Source organism: Physeter macrocephalus, chromosome 13 (genome assembly GCF_002837175.3).
Source record: "Physeter macrocephalus isolate SW-GA chromosome 13, ASM283717v5, whole genome shotgun sequence".
NCBI classification, from domain to species: domain Eukaryota; kingdom Metazoa; phylum Chordata; class Mammalia; order Artiodactyla; family Physeteridae; genus Physeter; species Physeter macrocephalus.
Window position 1 is genome coordinate 46,793,971 of NC_041226.1, and position 24,570 is coordinate 46,818,540.

The following is a 24,570-nucleotide window of genomic DNA, read 5'->3' on the forward strand; positions in this document are numbered from 1 at the left end:
TGTATGGATTAAATTAGCTCTATATCGAGATACTGTGGGTACAAGTACATATATGCAGGAATTTTAAAGGCTAGTATGTTCTATGTTACCATTTTATTCCTGAAAATATTGCTTCTTTAGAGCATCAATCTAGAAGTATAAATTTCATCAATGGATGATGAAAATGCTTAAATGATGTAGCCATCATAACCCACAAACAAACAAATAAATAATGCTCTCCATTTCCCGAGTGCACCTCCTTTAGGCACTAGACTCGGCATCTTTAATCTAGAGCCTAATTGTACTTAATAGAATTTTATAAGCTGCATTACAACACCAGTGTTTAAATTTGTAACTCTGAGGCATAATCATGTCTCTCAGAAATCCTTTGCTAAACATATATTAGCCATATTCATTGAACAAATATTTATTTTGAATATCTGCTTTGTGGCAAGCTGTATTATACATAATGGGATACTAAACAAAAAATCACCAAAATCTGTTGGTATGAGTGTCTTCCACACCACACTTGGGACCCTCATAATATCTCAACCAGGGACTTTCTGGGTGTGCAAGGCTGATAATGACCCCCAAAGTTATGCCCACATCCTAAATCTGGGATTCTGGGAATACCACTTTATATGGAAAAAGAGTGTTTGCAGATGTGATTACGTTGACGATTTTGAGATGGGGAGATGATCCTGGATTATCTGACGGACCCTAAATACAATCACAAGTATCCTTTCAAGAGAGGCAGAGGAAGAAGTTATACACACACGGACACATACACACACACACACACACACACACACACACAACAAGGTGGAAATTAGAGCCACACACAAAGGAAAGCTGGCAGTCTCCAAGAAACTCAGAGGCAATGAAACAGATGCTCCCAAAGAGCCTCCAGAGGGAGTGTGGCCCTACCGATAGCTTGGTTTGGCCCAGTGATAGTTGATTTTGAACTTCTCCAGAATTCTGAATTAATTTTTATTTACTTTAGTCACCAAGTATGTGGTTATTTGTTACGGCAGCCACAGGAAACTAATAGGGTGTTCAATACAAGTTTTAAGACTAAATACATTACATGATGAAGTTTGGTATTAGGCTGGCCTTCCAAAATGGGAAAAAGAAGATATATTACTTAATTTTTCTCTCCAAGAAAAATTTAAAGGGAAACACACATGAAATACTGATAAGCTAAATGCATTACCCTCAAAATGTCCAGTGATTAAACTTTCACAAATATTCCCTACGTATAAATTTATGAAAATGCATACTTACACATACTACATAAACTTCAGTGGTTTAAATAGTTTGTATCTTATTTACTCTTTGAGTGAGGCATTCAACAGATTGCTATGTTTTAATTTGTGAGTGAAGAAGATCAATCCATTTGTGACTGTTTTACTTGTGCATTTTTCTGTTATTCTTACGTGTAAGTCTCCCCAGGGAATACAATGCATTTGTTATGATAAACTTCTCAATATGCAAAACATATTTACACACTAATTTTTTCCTCAGAAGTTGAAATGCTTAATGAATTTAAAATATTACAAATGCTGATTCTACAAAAACAGGTAGTTTGGATGTTGTTGTTGGCTATTTGGTAATATTTAGCAAGAAAAATAAAGAATGTAAACTTTGAAAATATGTCTGAATTATAAATCCACATGAGAATACTTTCCTATCATCTTTTTTTTTTTTTCCTTTTTAAGAAAAGAATGTTTCAATGGGATGAACTCTGGTTAATATTGCCCTGGTCTGGTATTATTTTCAAAATGGCAAAATTGCATTTATAAGTCCTTACCTTTTAAGCATAGTGCATGTGTGTTCACAATTGCTTTTTTTTTTAATCCTGAATGCATATTGATTATGTGCCTACAAGGTCACAGTGAGAGAAAAGATGTATCTAAGAAGCAAAACTATGAATCATTCATTCATTTAATTTGAATATATTTGAAAAAATTAGGTAATGGATAACTTTTTAAATGTTAAATGCAAATATTTGAGACTCACTGAGTTACTTCTTAATACTTACCTGAAAATTGTATTTCAAAACTAGTTTGCATTCTACCCTAAAGATAAAATCAGGAAGTTGGCCAAATATGCTATCCAAGTTGCACTCCTGGCACAGGAGGGGAGTATTTAGAATTCCTAAATAACCCTTTCCTTAATTGTAAAACACACATGATTCTATAAAAAGTATGAATGTTTTTGGAACTCTGTTGCTAGGATGAATTTATTCCAAACTGGTATTTATTTTCAAAAATGATTTATGACATGTGCTCAGTCCAAATAAATGTAGGGAGCACTACAGGAGGTGTTGTGTTGTGAGTCTCGACAAAGAGCCTTCTTTCTTTCATTAACTTCCACTTCTGGTTGCTATGGCATCCAGTGACAACCATAAATTTGGAAATTATCACCATCTGCCCACGCCCCCTTCTAAGGTTACACACAAGCCCACTTGAACAACCAAAGTGGCAAACAAAAACTCCATAAGCAATCTCAAAGTTTTTTCTTTTTTTCTTTTCATATTATAGACACCTAAATACATAATCTTAGCGCTGGAAAGACACTTTTTAAAAATATAAAAATAGAATTTTTTCTGAAAAACAGATTCTTCAAGGAAAGATTATTATTTAACTCCGATGTTCAATTGTTGAAAAGAAAAATGAGGGAATGATTAGAAACAAACTGACAGATTTTTATAAATTGTCAAAATAAATAAATTTTTTCACAGAATCAATTTTTGCAAGCTTGAAGGTAAACCTGCATCTTTTTTGCTTTTTAAATGTTAATACTTAGAGTACAAAATCACAGTTCAATGTTTATAGGCAGTCAATGATATAAATCTTAGAAAGGATTTGAGATCTGAGGGTGGGCTGTTTTCTTCTTTCTTTGTTTTTCTTTTTCTTTTTTGAGATCTATATGTTTGTTTGTTTGTTTTGCTAGTTTTAGAAAAATGATTTCCAAGTCTTTAAAAGATACTGATATAACTATAGACTCTTGGAAAAAAATTTTAAACTCAAGCTCACAGGTCAAAAATATAGTAGAAATGTCCTCAAACTAGTTTGCTTAATGTCAAAAATGTTGACATGTAAGTTTTTCATTGTTTTAAAAAAATAACACATTTCATCTTTCCCATCTTGAGGGAAAAAAATAACATTTTATTTTTAAAGAAAGTAGCAAATATAAATAAAGTCCTGGGACAAAAAGTCTATATGTCCATATTGAATTATATTCCCCGAGTAAAAGTACTCCTTGGGAGAAAGTGTTACACGCTCTTGAGAACGATCAGATTTCTTTAAGATGATCAAATTTCCGGTTAATGTTTTAAGATAGTGAATGACATTCTCAAAGGGATGAAGATATTATTCTGTATTCTCTAAAACCTAAACTTCTCCATCTAGAAAAATTTTGTGTAAAAAGAGCAATCATACTGAATATAGTAAGACAGCACAATTCATGTGCAACAGTCAAATATATGGCAGCTTCAAATCTTTGGACAAATGTCTAAAAATTGAATTAAGTGAAATAGGCAAGAGTGAGCTCATACGCCCTGTTTTAAAGACATTCCCTGGGCTCTACAGCGTATTAAATCGTCCAAAAGCCACTTCTTCAAATCTAATCTACTCTCCTGTTGAGTCTCCATTTCCTCATCTTTCTCTGGAACATGACTGATGAAGGTCTGTTTCAATGTAATGCTTAATAAGCTGGAGAGAAACCCTGGTTTCTGGGCTCACAATATATCAGGAAGAACAAAAGTTTAAAAAGCATGTATGACGGGCTTCCGTGGTGACGCAGTGGTTGAGAGTCCGCCTGCCGATGCAGGGCACACGGGTTCGTGCCCCGGTCCGGGAAGATCCCACGTGCCGCGGAGCGGCTGGGCCCGTGAGCCATGGCCGCTGAGCCTGCGCGTCCGGAGCCTGTGCTCCGCAACGGGAGAGGCCACAGCAGTGAGAGGCCCGCGTACCGCAAAAAAAAAAAAAAGCATGTATGAGGAGACAGCACAGCAACTGAAATACATGAAATGATCCTGCTTCAAAAATGAATGTCCATAATAATGTGTCAAGTTTAAACTATCTTCAGTATCTCTGTTCACCAAGCTAGGGAAGTGTGTGTAAGATATTTCAGAAAGGGATCTATCAAAAATGACTTAATATTTTTTTAACATCTTTATTGGAGTATAATTGCTTTACAATGTTGTGTTAGCTGCTGCTGTATAACAAAGTGAATCAGCTAAACATATATATATATCCCCATATCCCGTCCCTATCCCACCTCGCTAGGTGGTCACAAAGCACAGAGCTGATCTCCCTGTGTGATGTAGCTGCTTCCCACTAGCTATCTATTTTACATTTGGTAGTGTATATATGTCAATGCTACCCTCTCACTTCGTCCCAGCTTAACCTTCCCCCTCCCCGTGTCCTCAAGTCCATTCTCTACGTCTGCATGTTTATTCCTGTCGTGCCCCTAGGTTCATCAGAACTTTTTTTTTTTTTAGATTCCATATATATGTGTTAGCATACAGTACTTGTTTTTCTTTTTCTGACTTACTTCACTCTGTATGACAGACTCTAGGTCCATCCACCTCACTACAAATAGCTCAATTTTGTTTCTTTTTATGGCTGAGTAATATTCCATTGTATGTATGTGCCACATCTTCTTTATCCATTCATCTGTGGATGGACACTTAGGTTGCTTCCACGTCCTGGCTATTGTAAATCGTGACTTAATATTTTGATTTTGAGTTTCATTCAGCTTATGATCTTCAGTTGTTTAGAAACTTCACTTACCCCAAAGTTACTTTATGGTCTTAATTATGTGAGGTGCTGCTATTCTTAGATTCTGATGACATCAGCTTATCTCACCATTGCTTAGGTAGTGAAGTATTTATTGTTTTCACCTTAAAATGTTGGCAGGCAATTTGGAACCAGATCTTTTCTATTTTAATACAAAAACAATCTAGAATACGTTTCACCCAAAATATAACTGATTAGTGAGAATCAACACAAACTTATCAAATATAAAATAATGGTTGTTAAAATGATTATTTTTTTAAAGCCCCAAAACGTATTCATTGAGAAGTTTAGTCAAAGACTCTTCCGTCTTTCTTCTAGCACACCTGAGTCTTTCAGTCATAAAACATGAAAAGTTAAGATCTTCTTTACATCTTGACTATGTAGTACCAACCCCCCACCCCCGCCCCGGCCAAATCTGCAAATCAGGAAATTTTATCTAGTTAAATAAAAATAGTTAAGCCTTAACAAAACGCTACCTACTTCTTTTCGAAATATCAAATTTGGAATTAGAATTTCAGGCAGTAGGATTCAGTTACTTGTGAATCATGACTAAAGTAAACGAATAGAAATGATGATACCTGCTCTGTAACTGGGTTGTTTTCAGCTATTGATTTTACTTTTCTGTTTCTCAATTTTTCATCTGCAAACATTAGCATAAAGATACAACTCTTCTTTGGAATGTGAATTATTTACTTTTAAGAACCTTTGGTACCTTACAAAAAATGTTAAATATATAAAATGAATAACTTCAAATTCAACTCAGTGGGTATTTGATAAAGGTTCACAAAAGTGAACCAACTGTTCAGACGCTGCCACAAAAATAAAGGTGAGTTAAAAGAGCCATTGCTTCCAAGGAGCTTTCAACAGAGTATGGAATGTGAAATAAGATACCCATGATTATATTACAGCCTAGAGAAAGGCAAATGTTACAAAAGAAAAAGCAAACATTTATATGGGAATTCAGAGGAAAAAAATTAAGACTTTCTCCTTATCTTTCCAGATTATCTTTCCTGTTTCAGTCGTGTGAAATGACAATTACCTGTTTATACATCTATCTCCTCAATAAACTTTCATGATGGCAAGGATTAATAAATACTATATGTTATATAATAATAATATCATTATTATCATAATTTTAATTTGCTCTGAGTCTGGATGAAACATGGAAAGTGGGCAGACGTGTGTAAGTATATAAAAGAATTAATGAACACATCCAGGTGGTGAAAATCAAATGAGCTGCTTTTGCATGCAGCACATTATGAAAGTTGCTTATGGTATAGAGCTTTTGTGGTCTATACCTGTACGTTTTCAAAATTCTAGGGATAAACATCCTTCAAATGCTTCTAACAGAAATAGTTTAGGAGAAACAGGAGATATTTATATTTGACATGGTTACAGTCTTTTGTTTGGATGCATGTTAATCTATTTTGTGAGTTTTTGTGGAATGAAATATAAACTTAAAATCCAGAGACCTGGGTTTGAATGACCACTGCCAGTGACCAGCTGATTGACCTTGGGAAAGTTACTGATCCTCTCTGAGCTTCAATTCCTTAATAGGAAAGTAGGGATAATAATTTGTCATTTGATATTAGCAAGAGGATTAATTAGAATAACTCCTAGCACTGTGTTCAATTAAACTTCTTTAATTTTATTTCAAATAAAGAAATGATGATAATCATAAGGCAGTTTTGAAATAAATTATCATCAGTAACATTATCTTAGTGTGAACAAAATATAAATGATGAGTGTGAATATCTATGGCACTGGCTGATTTTGAATATTTTCGGCATCAATAGGTAGCACTCTTACCTGTTGGTGGGATTATCCCAGGAGACATAAGGCCTGGGACAGAATGTGGCATGATATGAGAGTTCTCTGGGGAGGTGACACTTTGAGTCCTCTTAGGAGGCCTTCCAGGTCTAGAACTGAAACAAACAAACAAAAAATTTTTACAATTAAGCTGTTGTCTTACACATCATTTCAAAGTTGTTTCAAGTGGTAACATGGACTGTAAATAAATTTGTTTCAAGGACAGTTGCTTTTGCAGTTAGATGTAATAGACTTCCATCACTAATTAGATTACATGCTGAATTCATTTTCCTCATTGAAGATCAGCCACTCTTGATGCATAATTCATAGCCTGCACCTCGTTACCTGCTTCTTCATATTAATATCTATACACAGTTTGAATTGCCTCGTTTGCATATGCTAAAGTTCTGCATGCAGCCTTCAGCACGAAAATTATGCACTAACTTGTAATAATTATTACAGTCAGCCTGCTATTGATTTATGAGAATTTTAAAAACCAAATATGTGTAGTACTTGTAATGAATGATATTTTAAGGTTCTTCAGGAAATTAAAAGGCAATGGCTGCCTAAGGAAATGTTCTGCTTGTTTGATTTAATACTACAGTTAGCTGGGAGGTGGAATGAAAGAGTGATTCAGACCTATAGCACATTTTTCGATGATATGTTTTATTACTTCGCACTGCTAGCCTGATATCTAGATGATAGATGACAATACATATCTAATGTGTGAAAAGGTCTTGCAATTTCTTTATTTTTTGTCATTTAAAAGATAAGTCAAGTTATCATTTAACCCTTATTCTATTTAAATGAATAGCCCCACTAGGTTGCCTTACTTTAAATCTGCTAAAATACATTGGAAAGGCTTAGGATTATTTGTAGAACATCATTTAGAAACTGCCAGTGTAGCATCTTATATCTGCCTTTAGGATAAATAAAAATACTTTGTGTTTCAGCAGTACTTCTTTGCTTGCCTATTGTACAATGAGAAGTTTTAAAATTATAAAAGCAGAAGGTGAAAAGGAAACAAGTATTCACCATCCTTGTATAAGGAAAACATGAAGAATACAGTATTAGCAACTTTTGAAACAAAGATAATTCACATTGTTTCCACTGTCTGCCTCTGTATCATGAATATACACTTATGAAAGGCTTTTCCATCATTTTTCTGGCCAATATGTGCCAGGACATATCAAAACCTCCAGATACATCCTTCATAAGTTAACATCTCCATGTCAGCTTCAGCTGAGATCCTTTGCCTCATCAGAAGATTCAAAGATCCTACCTCTATTATTTAGTGTAAGTAATGTATGTAGTCATTTAACAAATATTAGTAAGCTCTTTCTGTTTTCAAAGCAGTGCACCATGGAGGCTAATTTGGGAGAATGGGCTCTTAGTCTTCAGGAACTTATATTCTTGCCAAAGGGACAAATGTGGCGCAGAAAGAACTAGGGTGCAAACTAGAATGTGCTGTGTCCTAAGCAAGTTGCAATCTGAACACTAATGGGAAGTTAGGCTGGATGATGATATGTTCCCTGTTGGAGATAAGATTTCATGGTCCTGGGAGGTTAGAAGAAAATTCTGAAGGATGGGTTGGACATGGAGAGAAAAAGAACGGAAGAAAGCACACTCCAGAGAGAATGTGTGAAAGGAAGTGAAACATGAAAATGTATGAATGTACAAGATTTTTTCCAGTGAGCTGAAACAGGTCAAATAAAATGAGGGGCAGAAATCCATACTGTTAGACTTACTGCCTAGGGCCAGATCCTGGAGGACTTTGAACCGAGAGCAAGTAGATTGTGCATTTGTTTTGCTAACCAATAAGGACACTGCCCTGTGTATTCTGAAGCATCTCTCTGGCTACTTATTCTTATTCTTCATTACTACTCTTCATTCTAAGCTGATTCCTTAACTCCTGTTATTTGCCATAAGACCATCAACAGCCCTCTGATAGTCTCCCTTCTCCCTGAGTAATCTCTTTCATAAACATTACTGATATGTTAAGAAATAACAGCTAAATATATTATCTACTGCCTAAAGCTTCCCCCTGGGATTCAGACAGATTAATGCCTGTCTACTGAAAATCCCTGCTTGGATGTTCTATAACAATCTAAGATTCAGCTTGTCCAAATCTGAATTCAGCATCTTCTCCATTAAAACCTATTCTTCCTTGGTTCAGCAAAATGTCACATAATTGACTAAGCCAAAAATCCAGCACTCAGCTGTCTTTCCCTTCCTTTGTACATTCAAACACCATCCCAATGGAAGATATCTCTCTACCTCATTCTTTCTATCCCCACACTTATATTCCAAATTAACCCCTCCTTTCTTATTTGATCTACTATCACAGCTCTTCCAAGACCTACCTCCAGCTTTGTCCCACTCTAGAGTCTAGAGTGAAGTCTAGATAACTTTCCATACTGATTTTGGAATGATTTTCTTAATGCAAATTTAATCATGCTTTCCAACTGCTTAAAGATATCAATAGTTCCCTAGAGCACTGACACTCCTTAGCACAGTACCAAGGCCTTCCAATACTTGGCCCCTGTCTACTTGTCCAAACTCTTTCTTTTATTCCTACATTCATGGCTTCTATTTGGCCTTAATGAATTTATTAACAATGTCCCATGTTGCTTTGGTCTCCTATGACACCACCTTTTGGTCTCCTATTACACTACCTCTATTGCAACCTGCCTCCTTTGCCATCAAAGCCTTCTACTACATCCCATCCTCATCCCCATTTTACCTGACTAAACCTTCATCATCCTTCTAACTAAACCACTTCTAGTGAGTATTCCTTCTATGCACTATGACAGCTCATGGTGAGCAACTTTATTATAGCACCTTCTGCCCTGACTATATTAATCTGCTTATTTGTTTCACTCCCAAACCTGTATGGCAGAAAGTGTATAAAATATGTCTTTTGTCCTTAAAACTGGCTGGCTCACTGTACGTATTTAAATACATTTTAACCCAATTTATTAAGCCCAATTCTTCAAATTCCTCATCAATTCCAGTAGTCTCCATGTTTCCAGGAAATGAAAAGTGAGATGCAAAAAAAAGTTTGGGATTCTGAGTCTAAAGAAGATAAATACACATATGAAGCTCAGAGAAAAAGAATACAAGTATTGAGAGATCTCAAGCAAGATGCTGTGGAGAAAGTGGGAAAGGAAAAGGAAGTTAAGATTTGAAAGTTTTAGTTCTTTAATTTGTTTTGCTTTTAAAGAAGGTGAAACTGTTTAGCAGTACTTTATTATTGAGGCCACAGGAGCTGTCCTCACAGCCCTCACTCTGAAAGCAGAATTCAGGATACTACTGTGGGAACACTTTATTTCACACTGTGATTAGAAGAGATCCAGTGGGCTCTTTTTACCCCAGATAGCTCCTGCCCAATCTATCACATTGCCTCCAATTCCACTAATAGAGATTTACTGCCTTTAGTCTTGAAGCTTTAAGATCTTTTAAAGCCTTCCATTAAAATGCAAATACCCTTGGTGGTGGTAGCACCCTAAAGCCATCTACTCACACCCTACTAGGGATTACTTTACCATTAGGGGAGAGTACAATCTTGAGATATCTATGCAAAGAATTGAGAATGGGGGCAGGGGGGGCGCTCCACAGAAAGATTTGGAAGAAAAGCCAAGTCATTTATCCTTTTGCCTAAGAACAAGAGGGAAGCTCTTCTTGAAGTTATACAAGACTCCCTGGTGTAGAGGAAGTTAGATGGTTTATTTATTAACAAGACTTTCCTCTATCCCTTCATGACCTAAGTTAGGTCCCCTTATTGACAGCCTTGATGTTTCACCCTTACTGCAGTCTTGATCACTAACTGCTAGAGGGTTTAACTCCAGAAGATCTAGGGAGATAACTTAATTGTAAAATACTTGAATATTTAAATTACTTTCAGTAGCGCTTTAGGGAATTTCCAGGAGAAGCTGCGTGCGGGCAGAAGCACGGGTTGTACTGTCTTGACACATCTAGCTTTAAATACTGGCTCCACCTCTTTACTAGAAGGTGTGGCCTTGATCAAGCCACCTAATGTCTCTGAATATCTGATTAAATCAAAATGTTTTTAAGCAAGTGGACCTGTTTGCTTTGTTAGAAATAGGTTGTACTTGGAAAGACAAAGAATAACTTAACTGAAAAGAGGAAGTGAAAGAATCAGCAAAAGCACTTCTTTGGGGAATGATCAGTTGCCTCAACAGCAGACACCTTCAAGCCTCCTTACTACACCAGTAACCCAGCTTTACCCCCAGAGGATCACAGCAGCTGAACTCTCCTAGTTCTAATCAAAGCAGAAGACCTCACTTAAATGAATTATTACTCTTAATAGCTTGACCGAAATCAAAATTTATGACTTTGGTAATTGTTTGTGGCAAGCTTCACACGTGAGCCACAGTGCACCCTTTAGTATTTTCAACCATTTGCATTAAAAGAGCAATCACCTAGACATGGCCGCACTTGGCATCTCACAGTGGATACAGTGGACTCTCACACTTGGTAGGAATCCACTCTGGCACATCCTTTCCTGCAGTTCTGATTTAAAAAGCTTTCTTTTTCAGAGAGATCACTGGGTAGACGTCTCTCCTTACTCTACATCATTAAATCAGTCTCAGGCTAATTTCTGTCTCTCTCCCTCAACTGTACGATGTTTACCAACTCTTCCTAGTCCATTTAGTATACTTACTCACAGTGAAGTCAAAATCTAACTTAAAGAGGCTAAGTGCATCAAAAGAGTGAGAGCCATTTGAAATACTCCAGGAAGGTACAGTACATTTTTTTCAACTCCTAACCTCCACAAACATCCTCTTCTGTTAACCTCTTCAGTACTTTTGAAGAAATTAAGTTCCATTCTCCTCCTGAGATTTGGAGCAGAGAGGCCCGTGAAATCCACAAAGAGATTGTGATGGCTATAAACTGGGACATGCGAAAGTAGCTGCTAAGCAGAAATTTGGGTTCCAAGTCCTACCTGTCTAGAGAAAGGAAAGAAGGGTTCCATTCAATCATTCAATTCCATCAACCATCTGTCTAACAGAAAGGAGCTACTGTACAACAAGCAATGAGCTAGACATTGTAACATAGAGACACTCCTTTCTTTGAGGAGGAAGATAAAATTAAATAGCCTGTGGGATAACGATGAAGAAGAAAACTACATGGCAGCAAGTGAGCACTGATTTTAGTCTTGGGACACAACAAGCATTTAGGGGTGAAAGAGTCTTGCTCCATTAATCTACAAGAGTTCATTTGCCCTCTCCAATCTATTCACCCCAGGAAAGTGCCAATTGTGTATTTACATCTTGCAGAATTTTTTCTAGTAAACTTCTTTTACAAAACCAAGCCAAGAAATACGAGAAAAATATATATTCACATATATAAGCCATATATATATTTCTGATTGAAAAAGTACAATTTGCTTAATGATTTATATACCCACTTGAACACTATGGAGTCAGAAAAAGTGGGGATGTTTATGAGTAATTTATGACAACAGAAAAAAATGCTTATGTTCTAAGTGAAAAAGCAAGATACAAACCTGCACATATGGCATACCAGAGCACAAGAGAGGGAAATTAAGTTAAAAATGCAATAAATATGCATATAAAAAAAGAAAGACTAGAAGGAAACATAGTAGACTATTAGGAGGGATTATCCCTGGATGAAGAATTACAGTTTTTCTACATCTGAAGATTTTTTTTTTTTTTTTTTTTGTGGTATGCGGGCCTCCCTCCGTTGCGGCCTCTCCCGTTGCGGAGCACAGGCTCCGGACGCGCAGGCTCAGCGGCCATGGCTCACGGGCCCAGCCGCTCCGCGGCATGTGGGATCCTCCCGGACCGGGGCACGAACCTGTGTCCCCTGCATCGGCAGGCGGACTCTCAACCACTGCGCCACCAGGGAAGCCCAAAGACAACTTTTAAAATTAATTTGTTTAACACTTCAGTACTCTGGCCATATATTTCAAATAATTCATGGTGGACAAATCACGATTCTGGCTGAACTTGATCAGTGCCTGAGGATTACCTCTAGCCATAGCAGAAACCAGATATAATTTATCCTCTTTATCTTTCTTTTTTTTCCATATCGGTTCTAAAATATCTAATAAAAAGCAGATAATTATATGTAAAAATATTACCCTTGTGAGAACTATAAAATTAATCTAAAATATGAAAAGTACAAATACTCATTAATATCTTCCAGATCAAATCAACCTCATGAAATAGATCCATCAAAATAAAAGAACACAAAGAACTTCCCAAGATTAATGTACGCATATATTTCACCAAAAGTCACAGCATATTTATAATACTCAGGTTATAAATGGGTAGTTTTCCCTTAGAAGGATCTTGTTAACTTGCTAGTTGAATTTTTGTTTTCAGTTTTCTGAAAGGCTGATTAGCCTTTTCTATGATTAGCATTATTTTCCCTTTGCATGAAGTTTTTTTCTACAGTTGGCAAAATTTTGAAAGATACATTACTTTTTGCAATGATGACAAATTTGAGCACTTTCTCAGTCTCATATCCCACATTTGTTTAGACACATTTTTGTATTTTCTGTGTAGGTGTGTGTCCCAGACATGGGTACTTCTCAGTACAAATAGGTTATGAACTAACTCATAAAAGAGATGTTTTCCACCATCACCAAAATACTGAGTCCCATGGGGCAAGCACTTGAAATATCGCCAGCTGTACACTTGGAAAGCACCCACAGATTACTGGCTCATGAGCACGAAACACACAACATTCCCTCAACTGTTTACATGGCAGGTGTTATAGACTGAATTATATTCCCCCCAAATTCTTATGTTGAAGCCCTAACCACAATGTGATGGTATTTGGAGATTGGGCCTCTGGTAGGTAATTAGGCTTAGAAGAGAACCTATCAGTAAGACCCTCACGAAAGGATTAGTGTTCTTATAAGTAGAGATGCCAGGGAGCTTGCTTGCTCTCTCTCAGCCCTGTGCGGACACAGTGACAAGGCAGCTGTCTACAACCCATGAAGAGAGCCCTCCCCAAAACTGACCACGCTGGCACCCTGATCTCAGACTGTCAGCCTCCAGAACTATGGTGAGATAAATTTCTGTTCTTTAAGCAACCCAGTTTATGCTATTTTGTTTGGCAACCTGAGCAAGACTAAGACAGTAGGCAATTCTATACATTAACTGAACAAATACATATACAAATACACAAAATAAAATTTCCTGTAAAAAAGAGCTAAAAATAAATTTTAAAAAAGGTTCTGCACGCAAATAAACTTGGCAAATGCCCCGTTAAACTTATTAATCATACATACATTTTGTGGAAAAACTTCACAAATTCCTAAAGGCTTTTTAAAAAATAAGTTTATTTGTTTGTTTGTTTGTTTATTTTTGGCAGCATTGGGTCTTCGTTGCTGCGCGCAGGCGTTCTCCAGTCGCGGTGAGCGGGGGCTACTCTTCATTGAGGTGCGTGGGCTTCTCATTGCAGTGGCTTCTCTTGTTGCTCAGCATGGGCTCTAGACGCGCGGGCTTCAGTAGTTGCGGCACGCGGGCTCAGTAGTTGTGGCTCGTGGGCTCTAGAGCACAGGCTCAGTAGTTGTGGTTGCACGGGCTTAGTTGCTCCGCGGCATGTGGGATCTTCCCGGACGGGGGCTCAGGCCGTGTCCCGCCCGCGGGCTCAGTAGTTGTGGCTCGTGGGCTCTAGAGCACAGGCTCAGTAGTTGTGGTTGCACGGGCTTAGTTGCTCCGCGGCATGTGGGATCTTCCCGGACGAGGGCTCAAACCGTGTCCCCTGCATTGGCAGGCGGATTCTTAACCACTGCACCACCAGGGAAGTCCCCTTCCTAAAGCTTTTAATATTTAGTACAGGAAATTTATTTTACATGAATCCTGTTTCAAAGGTCACTGACAAAATATTTGAGGTCTCCAGCTCTGTCGGAGCTATTAAATACTGAATAGGAATTACCCCAAAATAAAAGTTAAAACATATTGGAATGTAACTAAGCTATACTGAAGCATTTGTATATTGTGTTAACAATTAATTACAGTCCAATATACTAAAGAGAGTCTCTGACAGATGACATACTTAGGATAATCTAGCCCCTAAAGTTTTTAAGTCCCCACTCCCCTTTCATAGGATCTATATGTGAGAGCCACATTGAGAAGATTCTTTAAAGTCCATGAAATGCATTAGTTACATTAATCTTAGAATTAATATATTAATCATGGATTTCTTAACTTAATGAATATATTTTTTGATATTAAGTTGTTATCAAATCAGAGATCTCCTATTCTCCTCTCAATTTGAGTTATTTATTCACATCAATGGTAAGTGACACTTTATAAAGTATATGTAGTGATTTATCACAAAAGTATATTCATATTTTTTAAATGTTTTGTGGAATTAAGAGTGATTTAATGTAACTGAAAGTTTAAATTAAAGAATATAAAATTTTAATACTATTTATTTTTACCTTTCCATTGCATACATTATACATCAACATACGTGATATTTCTTACAAAGAGGGTACTGTTTGTAAATTGTATTTAATGACATGTTTGTCTGGAGAGCCAAATATTTTTAACCATTTAATCACCTTATTATTGTCTCTACTTCCCATAAGCCTTCCAAGCTACAGATAAATCTACCCACAGCACATCTGTTTCAAAATTATCTGCAAAGAATGACTGAAATCCCCTAAGGGGCAAATCCTAAAATAATGAGAAACAATTGTAAATGGCTTTCTTAAAGTTTTGGGATGAGTTAGTACTTTATTGGCCTCTTTCTCACAGTTTCTGTCATACTTCAAAACCATATTCTATAAAATTTAAATTTAATATTAAAAAATATTCCAGCTAAGACATTCAATATCTAATCCAATCTTTTATTCAACCTCCGGACTCCTAGTCACAAAGAAAAAAGTTTCATTTCTTGTAATTTTTCCGTTTGAATTTCAAATGACTACATCTTCTCTGCAATTAATGTTGGTTATATTTTGTTTGAACCAAAAGCAATGTATTTAGTCTTTTATCTCACTGGGACATGCCATAACCCTGTTCATATATGTGCAATGGCTCTGTTTTTGCAGATCATCTTGAATTTGGCCCCAATATATGTTCATTGCTCTAATCTCAAAATAATACCCAATTCTTCTCTGTAGGAGATGCCATTTCCAACACTCTGAATGCCCTTTTCCAAAATGTTTTCATTTTATTTTGGAATAGTACATGAAATAATAAAATAGTCACAGTTGTATTATGTTGTCTAACCCCTAGGCCCTGTGCTAAGTTCACTATGTCATCTAACTCTTTTAATATTCACAACACACCTTTAAGACAGGTATTATTGTTATCCTTATTTAACTGATGAGGAAACTGAAATACAAGAAAGTAAAATGCCTTACTCAATATGCCACACATAAAAAGTAATAGAGTAGAGCTGGGTAGGGGGAAGGATAAATAGGCACAGCACACAGGATTTTTATGACAGTAAAAATACTCTGTGTGATATATAATGGTGTATACATTTGTCCAAACCCATGGAGTGTACAACACCAAGAGTGAACCCTACTGTAAAAGATGGACTTTGAGTGATTATGATGTGTCAATGTAAGTTCATCAAACGTAACAAATGTACCCCTCTAGTGGAGGATGTTGATAAAGTGGGAGGCTACGCATGTGTAGGAGAAGGAGCTATACGGAAATTCTCTGTATCTTTTGCTGTTTTGCTGTAAACCTAAAACTGATCTAAAAACAATAAAGTCTTTAAAAAAAGTAAGACTTGTGAACCAAGGCAATCTGGTCTAGAAGTCAAGCCCTGAGCATGAAATCTGCCTCTGTTCCATATTTGTTGGTTAATTTAGTCAACAAACAAATGTTAATGTGCCTGACCTTCCAATGTGAGCTGGAAATACTAGCAAGATACTACCCCTGACTTTAAGTAGCCTTCAATCGATTTGGGGGAATTACTGGATTGGCCAAAAAGTTCGGGTTTTTCCATAACATCGTAGTAAAAACCTGAACGAACTTTTTGGTCAGCCCAATAGATACATATATGAAGAGTTACAATAAATCTTGTTTAATACCTCAGGGAAGATGAGATGTGAGCAAACAGGAATTAGTCAACTGAAGAAGAGGAGGGGTTGCTAAGTAAGGAAAGACCACAGAGGCACATCCCTGCCTTACACACACACACACACACACACGCACACACACACACACACACACTGTAATGACATGCTGAATTACTCAAACCCATGCTCATCTTTCCATTTTAGCAAAGCTACATATCGTTTAGACACACACACACACACACACACACACACACACACACACACACACTGTAATGACATGCTGAATTACTCAAACCCATGCTCATCTTTCCTTCCTTAAAATGGTTAGTATCGCACAGTCTAGCAACATGATCATTTTCAAAAAGTTTCATAGGTCATTATCTCATCTCTCCACACTGTCTCCGTTCTTCTGACCTTGAGAAAAATATTAAGACATGTAATAGGCTCTGATTTTTGGTTAAATGTCTTCAGGACATTATGATTCATTTAATTACTTTAAATGTATGTCGTTTTTGTGATGTTTCATTTTAGAGGAATTAAAAAGGAGCCCAAGTTGGTGTTATGTAATTAACTCTGTAGATAAAATCTGACTCCAACCAGTAGCTGATCTATCCCCCTTACAAAAGTTTACTTTAACCGGGGTGTGTATCCATTAAAGGAAATTCATAAATGACTCAAATGAGTTTTATTTCATTTTTCTATAATGTTTATAATCTCAATCTTAACCAAAGTTGCTACTATATGTTTTGACTATACGAGAAAAAATATTTTGTAAAGAAAAGATAGCTAACCAACAATAAGGAATGAAAAAACTATACTAAGTGTGCATCAGTCTTTACGTTCTAAAGTAATCGCAACCATAAATTTCTGGCAAAGTAACTAAATCGACACACACACACACACACACACACCAACAACAATTTGGTATAAGCATTTTCACACATAAGTCACAGAAGTAGAAACAATATTTATCTTAAACTCTTGATCTTTTGAGATGTAGTTTCAAATGAGGGTTAAAAGCAGAATCTACTAAACCAGAACTCAGAAAATCTTGTCTTCCTGCTTGTGAATGCAGAGGGAAGATGGCTGACTCAAACTAAAATGTGTGTTTTCACCCTTCACTGACAAGTTATTTGTTTGCTACCTCTGGAGAAAATGTACATAACTAATTTATTTGAGAAACCTGTTAGAAAAAGAAAAAATACATCCTCCATTCTCCTCCACCGTGTAACGCATGGGGAGCTGTCAAGAAATGTAGTCATGAAGCACAGAGATTCAGATACCAACCCCAGAATTCAGACACCTCCTGACAACTTTCTGATACTCCCAGGAGGATTCTGGGCCTATGAACTAATGAAAAGATTAGATTAAGACAGACAAAGCTATGCTGTTTCTAGCCTGTAGAGATTCAATAACATGCTTAATATGTTACCTGACATAGATGTTACATAAGCACCACACATTGCTATTAGTATTATTTACATTAAGTGAATTCTCTTTAATACTTTAGGAAAATGTTTTCTTTAATGAATGGTCTTTTAATACTAATGTTTGGTATTATAAAAAATTATGATGTAAACTGCCTGCACCACAGAGTTGAAGAAGACGCTGGCAAATGTCCTTTCAAGCTTGAACAGACATTGTTTTATCATGGGATTCTTTCTCCTGCAATACTGTGCAGAGGCTGCTTTTAAAATCCCAATCATTATGCTAATAATTCCTATAGTCTCTAATTTATTTATTCGTTCCCAAATCATAATCTAAAATACTGAAAAGTTTTGCCTTAATATTGTTGTTTAAATTGATTAAGTAATAATAGTTTACATTTAAAGCTGGCCTATTTATGTGCAACAGGAATTCTTTTGAGCACTTCTGAGGGCTAATTTTGTGAGATGGAGACATTATTATTTTCGTTTTATAAATATGAAAACTGAGGCAAAGACATGTTGAAATATAGTGTTACTACGAATAAAAGTATAGATTTTCTTATTCATTAGTTCAAATGGAAAAACTTTCTTGATTAAGTCTTGTACCGGACATTTTATTGTAGAGCAGTCTATTACACTTTGACTTTTTAAAACAGAACATAGAGAGTTCCATATTTCGGTCAATTTCTTTATCTTTCTCTTTGTTAGAAGACTTTCAGATATTGAAAATTCTGCCTCAGGTTCATGGTCAGAAAAACGTCTCTCATGACTATAGATCTGATATTTTACCCCATTGTGTTCCTTCCCACATTATTAGATCCCACAGACATGGGCTGGGTAGCCACTGGGTGGTAAGACCCATCGTATATGCCATGACAGAGAGAAGACACAAAAATGCAACACTTTCTCAAAAACAAGCTTCTTGTTTGTAAAATATGCAGCTATTTTATGACACGAAGTCTCAAGTGATTATTTTTAAAGAGGATAAATTTTCAGATAATATAAAGAAAGAAGTGGCATTTGTGGTAAGTCTTGAAACAGGAGTGTGATTCTGACTGAGGGAGATAAGGTGAGAAGAAAGCGTTGAAGGTTTTCGCATGGCAAGGTCAAGGGCTCCAAGGCAAAAAAGTACATAGAGCATGGGGAATGGTGGGTGGGCTAAGGCCTCAATGAATGCTCCATCTGCACAGTATTTCCAGGCCATTTTGATGGATTTATTATGTTTCTTACGTGTTTTAAAGTCCCAGGTGTATTGTAAGGCCTTTGAGCACCACTGTCCCCGCCCCCCATTTCCCATATAATGGGCAGCTAATAGTGTGTGTCCAATAGCGATAACTAACTCAACCAAAAGGAATGGGTAAGCTTCGTAAGTGCAGATCATGTTGTAAGAGGCAAGGCAAGTATTGAGTGTCTAAATGGGACATTCAAGAAAGGAAATGTATGATCTAATTATAACATTCATACTTGTGATAGTTCATGAAGTATAATGGCTCACAATTTTGCAGATTGTCATGAGATTAGAGTGAAAACTAAGTTTGCTGCTATTGTCAAGAAAGAGATTAAATTTTTTTTTATACAGCAGGTTCTTATTAGTTATCTATTTTATACATATTAGTGTATACATGTCAATCCCAGTCTCCCAATTCATCCCACCACCACCACCACCCCTCACTTTCCCTCCTTGGTGTCCATATGTTTGTTCTCTACATCTGTGTCTTTATTTCTGCCTTGCAAAACAGTTCATCTGTACAATTTTTCTAGATTCTACGTATATGTGTTAATATATGATACTTGTTTTTCTCTTTCTGACTTGCTTCACTCTGTATGACAGTCTCTAGGTCTATCCACGTCTCTATAAATGATCCAATTTCGTTCCTTTTATGGCTGCATAATATTCCATTGTATATATTTACCACTTCTTCTTTATCCATTCGTCTGTAGATGGGCATTTAGGTTGCTTCCATGACCTGGCTATGGTAAATAGTGCTACAATAAACATCGGGGTGCATGTGTCTTTTTTTTTTTTTTTAAAGAAGATGCTGGGGGTAGGAGTTTATTAATTAATTTATCTGTTTTTGCTGTGCTTGGTCTTCGTTTCTGTGCGAGGGCTTTCTCTAGTTGTGGCAAGCGGGGGCCACTCTTCATCGCGGTGCGCGGACCTCTCACTATCGCGGTCTCTCTTGTTGCGGAGCACAGGCTCCAGACACGCAGGCTCAGTAGTTGTGGCTCACGGGCCTAGTTGCTCCGCGGCATGTGGGATCCTCCCAGACCAGGGCTCGAACCCGTGTCCCCTGCATTAGCAGGCAGATTCTCAACCACTGCGTCACCAGGGAAGCCCACGTGTGTCTTTCTGAATTATGGTTTTCTCTGGGTATATGCCTAGTAGTGGGACTGCTGGGTCACACGGTAATTCTATTTTTAGTTTTTTAAGGAACCTCCATACTGTTCTCCGTAGTGGCTGTATCAATTTACATTCCCACCAACAGTGCAAGAGGATTTCTTTTTCTTCACACCCTCTCCAGCACTTGTTGTTTGTAGATTTTCTGATGATGCCCCCAAATTTTTATATCTAATAATAGCTGAATTTACTATGTGATTGTCATTATGCTAAACACTCTGACATGCATTATATGATTTCATCGTCACAATAACTCTATCAGATAAATATTATCATTATGCCCCTTTTACAGATGGATGGAATGATTACGGGAGGGAGAATAAGTAACTTGACTAGGTCACGGACTGAGATGAATAGAACCACATCTGACTGAGCCACAGTCCACTCTGAATCACCATGCTAATCATAAAAATGTTTCTACCCTGAAGAAATTTACATCAGAAGTAAATATCCATTTGTACATGATTTTTGAAATTCACTTTCAAGGCTGTATTTCTCATCCACAACTCTAAATATATTTATTATTTTCAAATGTATTTACTATTTTGAAAGCTTGCCTCCATACCTTTGCACTCGCTATTGCTACTTTCTAGAATACTCTTCAGTAACACGTCTTTATGCCTCACCTTCCCCAGCCCCCATACAACATGGCACTGGGTTCAGTTAATAGTTCACCTCCCATACTCTGACGTCTTTTTAGCCTGAGTGTTGTTTAGGAATGCTACATACTTATTTATTTATTAGTAATATCTGTCCAGATAGGCTCTATGTGGGCAAGGATATTTGAATGTGTTTTGTTCACCGCTGTATTCCCAGAATATAGGAAGAGTGTCTGGCACAAAGTAAGGACTCAATAAATATCTATTAAATGAAAAAAAATGAATGAATGAGTGCATGGAGGAAAAAACAGATGCTCATTGCTGATCTATGGCCATTGAAGTCTACACTGCCTTAGTAGCTATTTAAGTGCCTGAGAGGCGGGGGCTATGGCATGTCAGAGTGTTTTGTGTGGTGTCAATTTGATAATGATGATAAAGTGGAAGGCTGCTGAGTTATTGCCCTCTTTGCATTATCCTACCTCTAACTGAATGCTCTGAATCTGTCTTCGCTCTTCAAAATGATGTGGTTGGAAAGAGAATACTCCATAAATTTTTAAGTTGATGGCAATCTGTGGCTCTTGAAATCGTCAACCAAGGTATCCCCCTTCTAAATATGCACATTTCTGAATTTAGTTTAAAAAATCTAGACACATGTACTTGAAAATTTATTTCACACTTCCATAATAAAGGGTACATTTCTAATCATTCGGTTTAATCTACGCTTCTAGGTCATCAAAAATAAACCATCTTTGGATTAAACTTTATTCTCACAGATTCCACCTTACATACACATGGTTATATACAAAAGTCCTAAATTATTACATTTCAATCCACTAGAAGTCTATATTACATAAAGTATGGTGTCAGAACAATTTGCTAGTTATTTGAAAGGTTCAGGTAGATTTGCATTTTATGCATTTAAAGAAGTAGATTAAGTAATTACAGGCTTAACAATTGCAGAAAAAATTGCAAAAAAAGCAAAAAAAAAGCAAAAAACTATCCTTGAGATAAGATAGAACTTTATAAGCATGGCATTAGTGCTAGAAACTATTAAAAAAAAAGACTGATAGAATTATCTGTACAGAAATTTAAACCATACTTAGGAGAGCTAATGTTGAAAGATAAGTAACAAGATAGGAAAATATATAAATCAAAAGCAAAGGATTCTTGAGCTTAATTTATAAACAATGAAGAATCCAATATTAAATGGCAAAAAATATGAACAGGAAAAAAAAATCAAAAATAATAATTAGTTAATTAACCTATAAAAAATGCAGCCTCACTAGTAAATAAGGAATTAAAGATTAAATCAAATATAAAATATCAATTATGTCCATCACATTGGTAAAGCTAAAAAAAATACTGACACTATACTAGTAGAAGTATGTATATTGCACAATATTTCTCAAGGCCCATTTTGTCTAATGTATCAAAATTTAAAATATGAATACTTTTACCCCAATACTTTCAAACTGACAAATCTAAGAATTCATCCTGAGGTAATGTGAGACAGAGGCTATGTAAGAATAAAACCTTAGATGTTCATACAAATGTGGTGAGTTGAATAAATTACAGTGTATCCTAGACTGAAATTCCAATAGGTCATTAAAATTATATATTAGAAAGCTAGATAAAAGGATACAGAAACACATCCATGGTAGATTTTTATGTTTTATAACAAATTAGACTACAGTATGATCATATTTTATACATGCTATCAGTGGTTTTCTTCTTATATGTGATCGTATCTTTGCTTTCTTACTGGTTTCTTGAAATTTTCTAAATATTTGCCAATGAACGTTTTTGTAAAATCAGAAAAACACTGAAGTAGAGAATCCAGAGATGGCTTCAGTGGTATTAAAAGAAAAATTACTTTTCCAAAACCAGGAGAAACAAACATGTAATGCTCTGAATATGTTAGTAGAAAATTGCATATATATATAGAAGAGTATTTTATTTTAGAAGCATTAGTATGAAGTAAAAATAAATAATTAAAAATAGGTCCTTAAACTGCTTGCATATTAGGAGCATAACATCGAGACTTTATTGCCTAGAACTTATAACTTGGCTATTTCCTTTCCACAAGTTGAAAAGCTTAGGACAAGTTCAGCTTCCAAAACTCTTATATATTAAGGGGAGCTGCAAATACAAAGAAACATTTTTATCACAAAATATTATATCAAATATTTAAAGAAAAAAAGCACGATAAAAAATGAAAAAAGAGGGACTTCCCTGGTGGCACAGTGCAATGCAGGGGACAAGGGTTCAATCCCTGGTCCAGGAAGATCCCACATGCCGCAGAGCAACTAAGCCTGTGCTCCATAACTGCTGAGCCTGCGCTCTAGAGCCCTCAAGCCACAGCTACTGAGCCCGAGTGACACGACTACTGAAGCCTGCGCACCTAGAGCCCGTGCTCCACAACAAGAGAAGCCATCACAATGAGAAGCCCGCGCACCGCAAAGAAGAGTAGCCCCTGCTTACCACAACTAGAGAAAGCCCACACGCAGCAACGAAGACCCAATGCAGCCAAAAATAAATTTTAAAAAATGAATGAAGATATGAGGATTGCTAACTACGTAAAAAGCTCTCACCTTTAATTACACCTTGAAGTGGTCAATTTTGAATTGCATTTCATTTTTCATTCACGTTTAGCGTGACTTTTCTGAAAACTAGCTTTTCAGTTTTTGAAACACAGGGCTTCTAGGCCTCAACAATAAATTTTATTAAATCTCAAGGCCTCCCTGTTTGGGTGAGAATGAGTAACACATATTTCTACAAGATATGGCCTCTTTGGTATAGATGCCTCACACTCTTTTTTGTTGGCTTAATTGACAGGATTTACTCTTTCTGAATGGAGGGGTGTCTGGTGAGTAGTTTATGAGCACAGAGCCTCTTAGTATGTAAGACATCAATCTGAACAAGATGAAAAAAGACAATGGTAGAATTTTGCTATAGAAGATGTTTTGAATCAACCAAGGAATTTATCTTGTTTTCAACCTTCACACAAAACTCTTCATGAGGTTTGAAGAAATATTTGAAGAGAATGCCAAAAGTTGTATCAGCTCTCCCAACCAAATTTTACAGTCAAATATATAAAATTGCTATAGTCTCACTTTATGTCAAAACGTTCATTGATTAGCATCAAAAACGTAAAAGCAATGCTTCTCTTTTTTTGCTATATTCTTGAATTTGTAATGCTGAAAACAGTTGATTTCATGGTCTTAGTTTTAATTGTACCTTTTCTGTTATGTTTTCTAGTCCCTGTTTGCCTGCGCTTCTAGACTAATGGACTCCAAGATTCTGTGAAAAGCACACATGTGCATGTGTACATGCACACACACACAGCCTGGACACATGCTGGCATTCTCCACACATGCTGAAGCCAATGGGGATGGCAAATGGATCGAGAAAAGGGAAACAGAAAAGACAAAGAAAAAAATTGATCTCAGCAAACTAGGAGGCACTCCTGCTGTTCAGAGAGGAAGTTCAGGAACATATAATGAGAAATGAA

General features: G+C 36.4%; 1 protein-coding gene across 1 annotated transcript in view; it reads right to left on the reverse strand.

Moving 5' to 3' along the window:
• The window catches only part of DACH1 (dachshund family transcription factor 1), a 381,540-nt gene that overhangs the window by 194,575 nt on the left and 162,395 nt on the right, over positions 1–24,570 (reverse strand). The window contains exon 3 of the mRNA XM_055089594.1: positions 6,594–6,709. Coding sequence (XP_054945569.1) covers positions 6,594–6,709 — 116 coding nt within the window. The remainder of the gene's footprint in view (positions 1–6,593; positions 6,710–24,570) is intronic.